The sequence below is a fragment of the Pelophylax lessonae genome, assembly GCF_965119305.1.
Source record: "Pelophylax lessonae genome assembly, chromosome: 6".
NCBI lineage: Eukaryota > Metazoa > Chordata > Amphibia > Anura > Ranidae > Pelophylax > Pelophylax lessonae.
This window is the reverse complement of record NC_138773.1, coordinates 257,646,019-257,660,010: the sequence shown is the minus strand read 5'-3', so window position 1 is coordinate 257,660,010 and position 13,992 is coordinate 257,646,019. Positions and strand designations below refer to the sequence as shown.

Below are 13,992 nucleotides of genomic sequence, written 5' to 3'. Positions count from 1 at the left end.
TCACTACACCAGCGCAGTGCATTATCGGGCACTCATTGGCATGCGAACTTCCCGCCAAGCACCCCATTTGTTCATGTGTTCAGCGAACACATGAACGCTCATCCCTCATAGTGATAAGCCAAATGTGCCAGAGTTCAATAAAATAAAGTTTGGAAACAGGGAATCTTCCTCAAACCCCATTGAAATCTAAGGGGAGATGAATCCTGAAAATTAGTCATTTTAAGTCTACAGTAATAGGACAGACAATGTCAAACAACCAATGCAAAAATATTTGGGGTGTGACGAATGCCCATTTGCTGGGATGTTCGACATAGACTACTGGAGGAGTGTGGAGGCCAGGCTCCTGCCCACGGACTACGGGCCATGGCTTGTAGGGGAGTGCACCTCTGTGTGGGGGTATATGCTGGAGGACCATGGGAGAAGTGTTGATTTGGACTCAAATCCATGTCACCCCAAGATACAGACTCAGACTGGGATCAATGTTACAGGCCTAAAGCTGCCTGTTGCAGCAGAGGACTTCTCCACACATTGAGAGACTAAACAGATGCTAATGACATAAGACTCAGCTTTGGTATACTGGGGGGATGTGAATTGACACTTAAGTTATAATAAGGTGTGTTGAAAATGGAGACGGGCAGTCTGATAGCCTATGTCTTCTGCTTCCATCCATTTAGAGGTGGAATGTGTTCATACTTCTAGGAATGTGTATTCGGCTATGTTTTGGGCTTGTTGTTTGTTGAATTAATTATGATAATGTTGCAGTCTCATTCACCTATTGTCTCTTTCCAGAAGGCCAAGGTATGTTAACTATGTTCTGTATACAATTACATTTGCATATGATAATGAAATCAAACGCACGAGACTGTATATATTGGAAGTGAGTTGGTAGTGTCTTTTGTTTTACCCTTCATCAAGATTAGGCTGATGTTTGGGGTGGAATTGAGGGGCCAGGTCACTGCATCACGGGAGATTCTGGAGACCTAAGACAGAAATACTTGGTCCAAGTATTGGGGATTTGTTACACCGGTGGCAAGCGGTGGGATTCTTCTCTGAATAGATCCCAAACCAGGAATGCAGTGAGGAGCCTAGCAGCATCTCGGTCTAAGGAGGAACTCAGGAGATGGAGCTAGCTATCCCCGGGCAGTGTCCCCATATGAGGTGGAGTTCCAGCGGAGACTACAAGACATACTGGTGAAGGAACAGGGCCATATGTCAGGCAAGGACAAGGGGAACTGGAGAAAACTCTCTGGCAGGAGTCCATGGAGGTAGCACAGTGCAACGCTGGCAGGAACAAGTGAGCCAACAGATGTTTATCCTGGGAGAACAACCCTTGACGCAGTGGGAAAGGCACCTTGAGTGCCTGGTCCAGAGAGAAATTATGCTGGAGGACTCGTACCGGGCACTATGGTAGTATGCAGTCCAACAAGACCCTTGGTTGGTAGAAGGCATTCAACCAGAGGGGGGGGGGGGGCTATGATGGCCCAGGCCTGCTGTGGAAGGAGGATGATGATTTTGAGAAGGATGCTACCAGTCCAGTTGTTGTTGGAACTGAGACTAGACCTCATCTACCTGGTTATCATCAAGTCTGGGTTGGAACAGGACTACTAACACCTCCTAGACTTGGTCCAGCAGCAGCCCATAGCACTGGGGGTGGAGATGGTCGTGCCCACTACCCAGGACCAGCCAGCGGTACCGGGAGAGGCTATTGTAGGTCCCTCGTCCCAGCAGCATTTGACAGCACTGGGGGTGGAGATGGTCGTGCCCACTACCCAGGACCAGCCAGCATTAGCCGGAGAGGCGATTGTAGGTCCCTCGTCCCACCAGCAGCCAACAGTACTGGGGGTGGAGATGGTCGTGCCCACTACCCATGACCAGCCAGCGATACTGGGAGAGGCGATTGTAGGTCTCTCGTCCCAGCAGCAGCCAACAGCACCGGGGGTGGAGATGGTCGTGCCCACTACCCAGGACCAGCCAGCATTAGCGGAAGAGGCGATTGTAGGTCCCTCGTCTCAGCAACAGCCAACAGCACTGGGGGTGGAGATGGTCATGCCCACTACCCAGGACCAGCCAGCATTAGCGGGTGAGACGATTGTAAGTCCCTTGCCGCAGCAGAGTGCCTACCCAGCGGACGAGATGGCAACCGGGCAGAACCCCACTGGTATCTGCCCACCAGTCCATGCAGCTTTTGGCATGGAAGGGGTGGATGGGGCCATTGCCTCCACCCCTGGATTACAGAGATGCTGGGCAATCGGCCAAGATCACCAACCCCCTAGTATGGGGGCCCATGCCACCCTGATTTTGCCCCTCCAGCAACAATGGAATTCCTCTGGAGTGGATTATAGCTTGTGCCCTGCCCAGGAAGACCCCGGATATTTCAACTGGGACGTAGGGCAGGAGGCCCTCTGGAGCATGGCACAGTCTGGGAAAAGACACCAGACTAACACAGACCCAAACCAGTTGGAGGTCTGGGGTCTGGTTAGTCTCCCCAGGAGGGGGGAGATATGCGATGAATGCCCATTTGCTGGGACTTTCGCTACGGGCTACTGGAGGAGTGTGGAGGCCAGCCTCCTGCCCATGAACTACGGGCCCTGGCTTGTAGGGGAGTGCACCACTGTGTGGGGGTATATGCTGCAGGGCCATGGGAGTAGTGTTGCTTTGGACTCAAATCCATGTCACCCCAAGATACAGACTCAGACTGGGATCAATGTTACAGGCCTAAAGCTGCCTGTTGCAACAGAGGACTTCTCCACACATTGAGAGACTAAACAGATGCTAATGACATAAGACTCAGCTTTGGTATACTGGGGGGATGTGAATTGACACTTAAGTTATAAAAATGTGTGTTGAAAATGGAGACGGGCAGTCTGATAGCCTATGTCTTCTGCTTTCATCCGTTTAGAGGTGGAGTGTGTTCACACTTCTAGAAATGTGTATTCGGCTATGTTTTGGGCTTGTTGTTTGTTGAATTAATTATGATAATGTTGCAGTCTCATTCATCTATTGTCTCTTTCCAGAAGGCCAAGGTATGTTAACTATGTTCTGTATAAAATTACATTTGCATATGATAATGAAATCAAACGCATGAGACTGTATATATTGGAAGTGAGTTTGTGAATAAAGTGTCTTTTGTTTTACCTTTCATCAAGCTTAGGCTGATGTTTGGGGGGAATTGAGGAGCCAGGTCACTGCATCACGGGAGATTCTGGAGACCTAAGACAGAAATACTTGGTCCAAGTATTGGGGATGTGGACAGACAATGTCAAACAACCAATGCAAAAATATTTGGGGAATGCCCTAGAATTGCCTGTAAACCTGCACAAAAACAAATGCAATTTGACCCCTTGGTGACCACATATATGCAGCAAGTGGGCTTCACCTTCCAGTTGCTGCACATTTACTGTATGTCCAGAGTGGCCTGATGTTGTATGCAGAGGGCGTGCTCCCAGCAAACTGACATAGTTGTCACTGACAGCTCTCGGCCATTGCTTCTGATCAGGCACCAGCAGCACAGACTCTCAATCATGTGACTACTGTGAGAGCCAATCACAATCACATGATACAGAAACCGCGCATTAAGTGGTCAAATTGCAGTTAAATGACATTTCCTTGTTGCTTTATTCTATTTGTAAACAGAATCCTTATCCAGGATAAGGGTGAATTATAGATTGTAACTCCCACACAAAAAAAAAACAGCATGGGGTCTCCACCAAAATCAATACCAGATCTTACCTGAGTGTACAATCTGAAAAAGGGGGAGGTGCAGCCCCCGCCCCCCCGAACCAACTCAATATAGGGAGGGTGCCTTGCCAGACCCACGTCCCTGGCTCGGTGGATATTGAGATTTGTGTGAGGGTAAAGTCCACATATATCCAGCCTCTCCCTACATGAATGAGCCCCTTGTTACTCATTCACAAGAAAAGTAAGATAGTAAATCAAACACACACAATACACAACGATTAAAATTATTAAAATAATAATTTCTCCCTAAATGTCTAAAAAATATTGTTCCACAATAGTGGCAGCCACTTGCATCCTATCAACCAGTGACTCATCCCCAGCCCCATTCATTTCCTGATGAGGGATTCCCCAGATGGCAGCTGAATGTACAAAAAGGGACTGGGGATGTTTGTTGCCATCATCGGGCATATATAACCACATGGCCATATTTAGTCAATATAATCAGCCAGCATCTCAGACCCCAATGTATACATTCAGCTGAATGCAGCTTCGGATGTGTCATTGGTTTCTTGAAAACCAAAACAAGCTAGTGTCCTAGCAGCCCCAGCCCTGAGCGAGAAGCTATCATTGATTGGTATCAGTAAAAATATTCATGCACGGGTTCACTGTGGTGGGTGGGTGAACAGGCCATTAAGTTTGCCCATACAGCATGAGTATCTAACTTTTGTGGCATAGCCTAGATCTCCCTGAACTTGAACCTCCTCTCTAGTTATAATCCATACACTGTCAATTTAGAACTTCAATAAGAAAGGGTCATTTTATGTGAAAGCTGGACACCGACTGGTGTTCGGAAGTAGTGTTAAACACTTCATCGGAATGAGTAGGCCAAATATCTCTTTTGAAATTTCTTATTCATCAATACATTTGAGTATGTGAGCTATGACATTTTCTATAAAGTTAGGGCTCTGGTTTAGGGCATCCATTTTTAGGACTTACTTGCTTTGTGCCAAAAAAAAATATTCTTTCCTTTCAACCCCTACAGTGAATAAATTTACGTTCTAACTATATATATATACATTATATATATATATGGTTTCTGATAGGCTATGAGGAAAGGGGTAGGTACTATGGAAAACACCAGACTTTATATAGTATAGTATATGTAGTAGACTGTTTTTCTACTGCTGCTATACATGACAGCTTCTTTCCTCTACTATCAATGGTTGTTAAGGAAGAATAAGGAAACAGTGGGTGCCGCATCCTTATTAACTATTGATGTCACTTGACCCCATTCATTTGCTGGCTAGGAATCCCCGGCCATGTAAACAAAGCACCAAGGAATAGTTTAAAAAAATGATGTGAGGTTTCATTCATTATTTTTTACCAGGACCTTTAAATTTGGTATTTATTTTAAGGAGGACCCCTCGCAAAAAAACAAAAAATTGTACGAGGCCCCTTCAAATTTATTATTAGCTCTTTAGGCCTGGTACAGATTTTGTTTGAACTGCACACAAAAATCAAGGAAAAACAGCGTACGTTCCCCCTCAAAAATCCACACCAGCCCCTTTTCCAAGCATGCAACCTGAAAGGCCCAGTAAGGGGAGGGTACGACTGAGTACTTTCCCCTCTGAACAATACCAAGGTGAAACTGCCCTGGCAAAGCACCTTGTCCCCATGTTGATGAGGACAAGGATCTCTTCCACACAACCCTGGCCTCATGGTTGTGGGGGTTGGAATATGGAAGTCCCCTTTAACAGTAAGGGGAACCCAAATACATATGTGAATAAGTCAGAGGTACATACAGTGGTACCCCTAATCATTCACAAAAATGAGTTGTCTTTTGCAAGTTAGCAGTTGTCAGGAGAAGATTATGTCAGTTGTTCTTTTTCTTTCTGCGTACCAGCATGCGTAGGGCATTGTGGTTGATGAGGAAATGCATCACTGTGTGTGTGTGTGTTTTTTTATTTATTTTTCTTTTTTTTTCTTTTTTGTGAATAAGTAGGGTTAACATGGGAGGAGGAAGTATCTGGATGCTCCCTCATTGTTAAAGAAAGCTTCCAAATTCAGGTAAGCCCCCTGCCCACAGACCCTCACAATCACTAGGTCAGGGTCATGGGGAAGATTCCCTTTTCCTAATCAACATCGGGACAAGGTGTTTTGCAGGGACTCCCCCTGGCAAGGCATACTCCCCATGTTGAGGACATATGGCTCAGTATGGTTCAAGAAAGGGGGCCAGGCTGCCAGACTATAGGTCTGGTATGGATTTTTGGGGGGACTCCAACACTTGTTAAGTGATTTTTGCACGGGGTTCCCCCTTAAAATCTCTACCAGACCAGAAGGGTCTGGAATAAAATTTGGGGGGCCCCATGACATTTTTGTCTTGTGCTAGTCTAATGCTTTTCTGAAGCGTAGCAAGGTTTCCAGGCCTGTGGCCTGATGTGGGTCTGCCATTATTACTGGAATCCTCTCCAGCCCATGTGAACTGAGTCCCCAGGTGTGATAACTGAAACAGTGACAACTCCGGCATCTTTGTTTGTGGTTTTTATTATGAATTTGTCATGCCGAACCTCCAGCGCTGTGCGCCAGTGTTACCACTGACGTCGCCGAGCTGCTACGTGCTCCTACATCTGCTTGGCGGGGAGATCCGCCTCCAGCGTTCCTCTCCTCCACAAGATCACAGACGCCTTTGCTCTGTCTGATCCGTGTATTACCCGCTACATGACGTTAGGGTCCCAGGCTTGCTGCTAGCTTCGGATTAACATGGTAGGTTGGTCACTGGGATATTTTCCCCGCTTCCCTCTTCACGGCTACACCCCCCACCTTGTACCCACTTTTCCCCGGGCCAGCACCTATCTACTCACGATCTCACCTTTTGTCACTTCTCATATTTTTGGTTTCTGGCCATGGTACACTGCTACCTACTATTTCGTTCCCATCACATATCCACTTGGTGTTTTATGTACTCTGTTTTCCTTTTCAGTTTACTCCTTCCTTCACTCAATTGTGATCCCTTCTACCTTCACCACATAACACCAGCCCTTCCTACCTAATACCTACTTGGTTATTTCCACTACAATTTGTAGCATTATGCTACGCTCTTACTACTTTACTCATATATATGACAGGTTTAGAAGGTGCATTTCTCTACTCCATACTCACCACCCACCTACCATGGACCCCCCTCTCTGGTTTGCATCCTACCGGGACCCTTCAGCTCCTGGGTCAGATGCGGTTCACCGCTACCACACAGAGTATTCGGTACTCTTTTGAGTCCCTATTACCTCATCTAAAGTCCCGCGGGCCAATCTCCTTTGCTTCTTTATTATGAATTAAGGGGATGGGAGAAGGGAATGAGTGGGATACTTCTTTAGGCTTGAACTAATTACAATTGGGACTTTGATCCTGGAAAAATGCCCATTGGCGCTTCCTTGACGCTAGCCAGCACCAGCCAACACTCTGACTCTGAGAACACTCTGTAAAACAGAGGAAGTGTTGAATCCCCGATCTATAGTCCAGTAGATCCAAGACTGAGAACTGTAGAACTCCTGACACTGCTTCACTGTGTAAGTCTTTGAATACTTTCCCCCGCCTGGCACAGCTTGAGGTAGTATTTTGTAGAACTCCAAATAGCTAACACTGTAACTGGCACACGCAATGCAATTTAGGGTCCAGACTGCAAGTGCCTCCTTTGCTCCTTGAAATCTTCAGGGTCCACTGACTATGTACCCCCTTTATACTTCAGGGTCCTCAACCTAGGTACCCCCTTTCCTGCTAGCTGACCTTGGATCCCCGAACCTCTTCCGGAGTGGTCCCCTCTGACTCTAGGCAGACCCCCAGGGGCAATCCGCAGTACTCACGACCTGTGTAGGCTTTCCTGGGACTGGACCCCTCTCTCTCTCTGCAGGCTCTCGGCACACCGGATCCCCCTCAGCTCAACTCAGCACTCTCTGGATTCTCAGGCGACACCCTGAGACATCCCCCTTCCTCAGACAGGAGGAGAGACAGCCGCACTCTCCTTCCTGGGACTCTGCTCCCACCAAAGACACCTTGCCACGCACTTCCCCCCAAATTTATACCCACTCCCAGAATCCCTTGCAGCATAATCTGCCTTCTGGGGTAGTTACAAGCTGGTATGTGCCCCCTGATTGGGCTTCAGACGCTGCCCTATGAGAAGCCTCTAACAGGAGCCAGTGGGGATACTTCTCCCCTCAGCAGGCACATCTGGAAGCCATGACACCCTGACTAGATAAATCACAGCCCTGCTGTTAGGCAGACAAGGCCCACTATAGTTTTACCTAGCACCTATTTGTAGGGTGCTACAGAAGAATCTATTAAGGAGACAGATAAAGGCCAGACTGCCAATGTGACATCTCTCACATCCACCAGAAAAACGGATCTGTCGCGATTTTTCCTTTACCATACCAGACCTTTGTCACATGCAAAAGAACTGTATTAATGGAGTCAAGAGGCATACAAATGCAAACCTGAATTGTACTAAACTCTTTTATACTTTTTTTGAACAAAGGAGAATCAAGTAGGGACATTATGGAATTATAATCTTAATCAATTTTGGATATATAAACATTTTTAACGACTTGCCGACTGCCTTCTGTAGGTCTACTGCTATAGGGTGACTTGGCTGTGCAGAATCGCATAACTATACATCAGTCGCTACAGCACAAGCTGATCAGTGAGTCCCGGCCAACGATTTATGGCTGGCACCTGCTGATCGGCTGAGCGAATGACAGAAGAGTGCCCGGTGTTGGTAAAAAAAACAGGACTCTCTAGAGACAGCAGCAATGTGCGTTTTTTTCTCCCTGCAAAGCAGGGAGTAAAACCCGCACGTTGCTTAGTAAAACAGCACACAGTACAGACACTTAACAGTGTTAGGTACACAGGTAACCTCTTTATTGCCCCTAAATGCTAACTCCTTCCCTGCCAGTTTCATTAGTACGTTGGCAGTGTACATTATTAGCATTGATTACTGTGTTAGTGTCACTGGTGATGTCAGTGTCATCTAGTGTTCTATCGGGTTGGGTTTAGGACTCTGTGCAGGCCAGTCAAGTTCCTCCACCTCAAACTCGCTTATCCATGTCTTTATGGACCTTGCTTTGTGCACTGGTCCAAATCATTTGGTGGAGGGGGGATTATGGTGTGGAGTTGTTTTTCAGAGGTTGGGCTTGGCCGCTTAGTTCCAGTGAAGGGAACTTTTAAGGCGTCAGCATACCAAGAAATTTTGGACAATTTAAAGCTCCCAAATTTGTGGAAACAGTTTGGGGATGGCCCCTTCCTTTTCCAACATGACTGCACACCAATGCACAAAGCAAGGTCCATAAAGACATGGATGAGAGAGTTTGGGGGGGAGGAACTTGACTGGCCTGCATAGAGTGCTGACCTCAACCCGACAGAACACATTTGGGAAGAATTAGAGCGGAGGCTGTGTCAGGCCTACTCCTCCAAATCAGTCCCTGACCCCACAAATGTACTTCTGGAAGAATGGTCAAACACTCCCATAGACACACTCCTAAACCTGTGGACAGCCTTTCCAGAAAATTTGAAGCTGTTATTGCCAACTCAGAAATGAACCCTACAGACTAAGACTGGGATGCCATTAAAGTTCATGCGCATGCAAAGGCAGGCATCCCAATAATTTTGGTAATATAGTGTATGTGAACACACTGGTTATACTGTTGAATTCACTATATGGTCACTTCAAATACATGCACAATATAAATCTGAATAATCAATCTGTGGGAATCTGGGGGCTTGTTTCTGTCTTGTTTGATGTAGCAATGACTTTTTAAAATTAACTCAACCTTTTTCTAACCATTCGCAGCTATGAATCTGTAACAGACAAACCCGAAAAAGAGCCCCACAGACAATATGAAGAGCGGTACTCTATTCTAAAGGATTGTCTTTTATAAGAATCCTTCCATTCATTAAAATGTATAGATGCTACATAGAGATATATTATGCAGCAAATAAATGTTGTTGCGCTTACTGTTCTTTTTTTTTTTTTTTTTTTTAGCTTAATGCTTCATTATCATGCATCTTTCTAAATAGTAGGGGGAGAGAGAAGGAGAGAGAGAGAGAGAATGATTCTAGAATATGTGAACAGTCTTGTAATAAAGCTCATCAGAGTACCTATATACAGCACATAATGAAAAATGCTAATTGTGTGGTAAAGAGATGCATTTATGATAATTCTGGAACTTTTGAAAGGATGCAGCATAAAGTGCTTGTGGAAGTCTGTCACAATGATTAAAGATTCTGGTTATCAAAAAAAAAATGTATTCAAAGTCAAACACAGGTTAATTATGCTTTGTTGCTTATAAAGTGAATCTTAGTTCAAATACGATTGTACACATTTACCTTTGAACCCTCTGAAGACAGCAATTTGGAAACCAAACTGGAGCCAACTGGGACTCATGTTTGTCAAAATATGCTCATTTTCTACTATCTGATTAAGGCCAATTTCACACTTGTGCGACTTGCCCTCCGACTTGGGACTGCAAAGTCACATGATAAGTTATACTCCATGATTTCCAATGAGTACCCTTCATATCTATATAACTTCAAGTCGCAACAATTTCAAAGTAGTCCCTGCACTACTTTGGGCCGATTTTAATGCGTTTTAAGGTCCATAGACATAGGCATTGATTCAAGCCCAGTCAAAATTGCGGCAAAATCGTGGCAAAAAAATTGATTGCAAAAGTGTGAAAGAGGCCTAATGTGGACCAAGCAAGATATCCCTATTTAGTAAGAGTCTTCCCCTTTGCTAAAACACTGCAATAAACAAAATAAATAAACCCATGGGAGTAAAAAAGTTAATTAATATACATACATTTCCCCCAGATTTTGATGAGATCCTGGGAATGCAAAATAGCAGAGGAAAGTATGTTAATTATCTTTTTTTCCATGACAGATTTTGTTCCAGTGTCATTACTTCTCTGCAGGTTCGGAACCTTGGAGGACCCTACTGCTGGATACCCAAAAGAAAGTGTTTAGATCACTCAAGCGGTGACATAGACACCATAAAAAAAGACCCTTTCACAAACAAATGAGGGTTATTATTTTAGGATTCCTGTTTTTTTTTCTGCCCTGTAGCAATTCATTAGATGTAGGTGGGGTAGTGTGTGGGATAGTGAGAGTGTCCCTGGAGATGAGCTATAATGATAATTTAAGGAAATTTAAAATGATCTTTGGTCCAAGAGAATAAAAGACACAATTGTCTATTCTTGGAATTTTCTACAGGCTGGAAGGCTTTCGCTATTTCCTTACCTTTACAGATCTATGCTGATACTGATACTGAGAGACGGCGCTGTGAGAAGATGCACTGTCTGATGTTTCAAAGTGTTTCTTCATGGTTGCCAGGCCACCAGGTACCACGCAAGCTTCCGCCTCCTCCAGCACCTGAAGATAAAGGAGAAATCGCAAAGTAAGAAGATGTCAGGAAACTTACAAATCACCAAGTAATATGTACGTGGAATTTATTTTATATTGGTAGCTTCAGCAATGCCTGTGCTAAAGGATACACATTTGTTCCTAATAGTTGATTGTCAATTTGTAACTATAGCATTGGCTGAATAAGAGGCAGATGGATCCACTTTAGATTAACTTTGCATTCACTGTTTTGTGCCCTCAATTGCAAGACCTTCTCACTTACAAGCAGTCTTCTGAGCTTGCTAAATAAATATTTTGTGATCCTGGTACATGTTGTTATTCCATAGGAGTGCACACGGGGTGTGCTGGGTGTGACCGAGCACACCCTAATTAACCCAGGTGCACAACTCCCAACTGCCAGGTCCCAAAGGTGGAACATGTTCTGGCCGACGAGCTGGTGGGGACGGGTCTATAAGCCAATCACAGTCAATCATAGCACCGCCCCCTATTCTTCGTTCTGTCCTTTAGTGCCCGCCCCCTCACGGACATAAACAAACTGCGTTTCTCCCGTAGCTGCCTGTGACAAGCGCAGCTGTAGGGGAGACAAAGAAATACTGCAACCCTAGCTCTAACCCCCACTTCCCTTCCCCTATACCCAGGTCTATAAGGCAGGGCAATTCGTAGCTGCAATTTAGCTCCACCTACAGGACCAGTGAATTGGAAAAGGTGGGGGGGAGCTGGAGATGCAGGATCCTGAGTAATATGAAAAGCTCAGGAAGAAGGAGAACACAGGTAAGCAGTGCAGAGGGGAGAGAGAGGGAGTCACTTACTACTGAACTCTGAAATCTGTAGTTAGTGACGCAGAGCTCAGAAGTGACTCAAGGGTCGGTAGTAAGTGAAGCATAGTTCAGAGGTCAATAGTAAGTGATGTGGAATTCAGAGGTCAGTAGTAAGTGAAGCAGAGTTCAGAGGTCAGTAGTAAGTGAGGCAGAGTTCAGAGGTCAGTACTAAGTGAGGCAGAGTTCAGAGGTCAGTAGTAAGTGAGGCAGAGTTCAGAGAATAGAAGTAAGTGAGGCGGAATTCAGAGGTCAGTGGTAAGTGAGGCGGAATTCAGAGGTCAGTAGTAAGTGAGGTGGAATTCAGAGGTCAGTAGTAAGTGAGGCAGAGTTAAGAGGTCAGTAGTAAGTGAGGCGGAGTTCAGAGAACAGTAGTAAGTAAGGCGGAATTCAGAGGTCAGTAGTAAGTGAGGTGGAATTCAGAGGTCAGTAGTAAGTGAGGTGGAATTCAGAGGTCAGTAGTAAGGGAGGTGGAATTCAGAGGTCAGTAGTAAGTGAGGCAGAGTTCAGAGGTCAGTAATAAGTGAGGCAGAGTTCAGAGGTCAGTAGTAAGTGAGGTGGAATTCAGAGGTCAGTAGTAAGTGAGGAAGAGTTCAGAGAACAGTAGTAAGTGAGGCAGAGTTCAAAGGTCAGTAGTAAGTGAGGCAGAGTTCAGAGGTCAGTAGTAAGTGAGGCGGAGTTCAGAGAACAGTAGTAAGTGAGGTGGAAATCAGAGGTCAGTAGTAAGTGAGGCAGAATTCAGAGGTCAGTAGTAAGTGAGGTGGAATTCAGATGTCAGTAGTAAGTGACAATAGAAGCAAGAAATACACCGCTCAAGGTGAGTGAATCGATTGAGTAGATTGAATGGTTGGGACTCCTCTCACGGGTGCAAGCCTCGGCTCACCTGCCATAGAATGCACATGTGAAAATAAATGACTGTACACCGAGATACCATAAGTAGGGTTGAGCGAACACGGACTGTATTGTTCGGGATCGTACCAGACTTTTGGGTGTTCGGTACCCGGACCCGAACATTTTACTGTATATACGGGATACAGTCCATTGCTCTGTTATTTCATGCTTTGGTGCAGTTTTAATGTTTTGGCGCGGTTTTAATGGTGTGGTTTTAACAGCTGCAGGGCAGCCAATCATCAAGCGTTTAACTAGTGTGCCCTTAGAAGCCATCACAGCCATCCCTACTAATGTCGTGGCCGTGATTGGCCAGTTCAGCATGTGACCCAGCCTCTATATAAGCTGGAGTCACGTAGCGCCGCACGTCACTCTGCTCTAACTACTGTAGGGTCAGGTTCCTGCTGCTGCTGATATGAGGGAGAGATAGGAGATTATTGCAGGGGCAGGCTGGAGATTGCTTTCAGGGAAAGAATAGGAGAATCTTCTTTAATCAGACAGTGATCTACATCGATTTTATTGTGTGGGGGTACAGTGCACAATCTTTTTGCCCTGACCTGAGCCCAGTGAGGAGAAAAAAACAAACTTTTATCAGTCTGTTAGGTGGGCGGTGTGCGGCGTGTAGCAGCCATGTAATGCAAGCTCAGTGCATATGTGTCTGCTTAATCTGGATTTAAAAAAAAAAAAAACTTTTCTTTTAGATTTTACTGTGACATACAGTGTTTTGACACTGCTGTTCTAATCTGCTATTCTAAAATCACCAATTTAAGGGGGAAAAAAAACATTTTCAAGTTTTTCATTCAAATGATTTTTTTTTATTCAATAGCGGAATAGAACAACAACAGTATCCAACCTGTAAGGCATGTGGCGTGTAGCAGCCATGTAATGCAAGCTCAGTGCATATGTGTCTGCGTAATCTGGATTTAAAAAAAAAAAACTTTTTTCCATCATATTTTACTGTGACATACAGTGTTCAGACACTGCTGTTCTAATCTGCTATTCAAAAATAACCAATTTAAGGGGAAAAAAAATATTTTTCAGTTTTTCATTTAGACCCCGTTCACACAGGGGCGACCCGACTTGCTGGGGCGACCTGTGAAGTCGCGGTGCACAGCGTGCACCTCGACCTCGGCGCGACATGCACGGACTTCACCCTACTGGAGGGAGGGAAGACATAAAGCATATTTTATAGGTACAGGAAGGCTTT

General features: G+C 45.2%; 1 protein-coding gene across 1 annotated transcript in view; it reads right to left on the bottom strand.

The window, feature by feature from the left end:
- The window catches only part of XIRP2 (xin actin binding repeat containing 2), a 51,752-nt gene extending 40,671 nt beyond the window's left edge, over nucleotides 1–11,081 (bottom strand). Inside the window, exon 1 of the mRNA XM_082261104.1 lies at nucleotides 10,960–11,081. Within this exon, the coding sequence (XP_082117230.1) occupies nucleotides 10,960–11,043 (84 nt within the window). The 5' untranslated portion in view covers nucleotides 11,044–11,081. The remainder of the gene's footprint in view (nucleotides 1–10,959) is intronic.
- Between the last annotated feature and the right edge of the window lie 2,911 nt (nucleotides 11,082–13,992).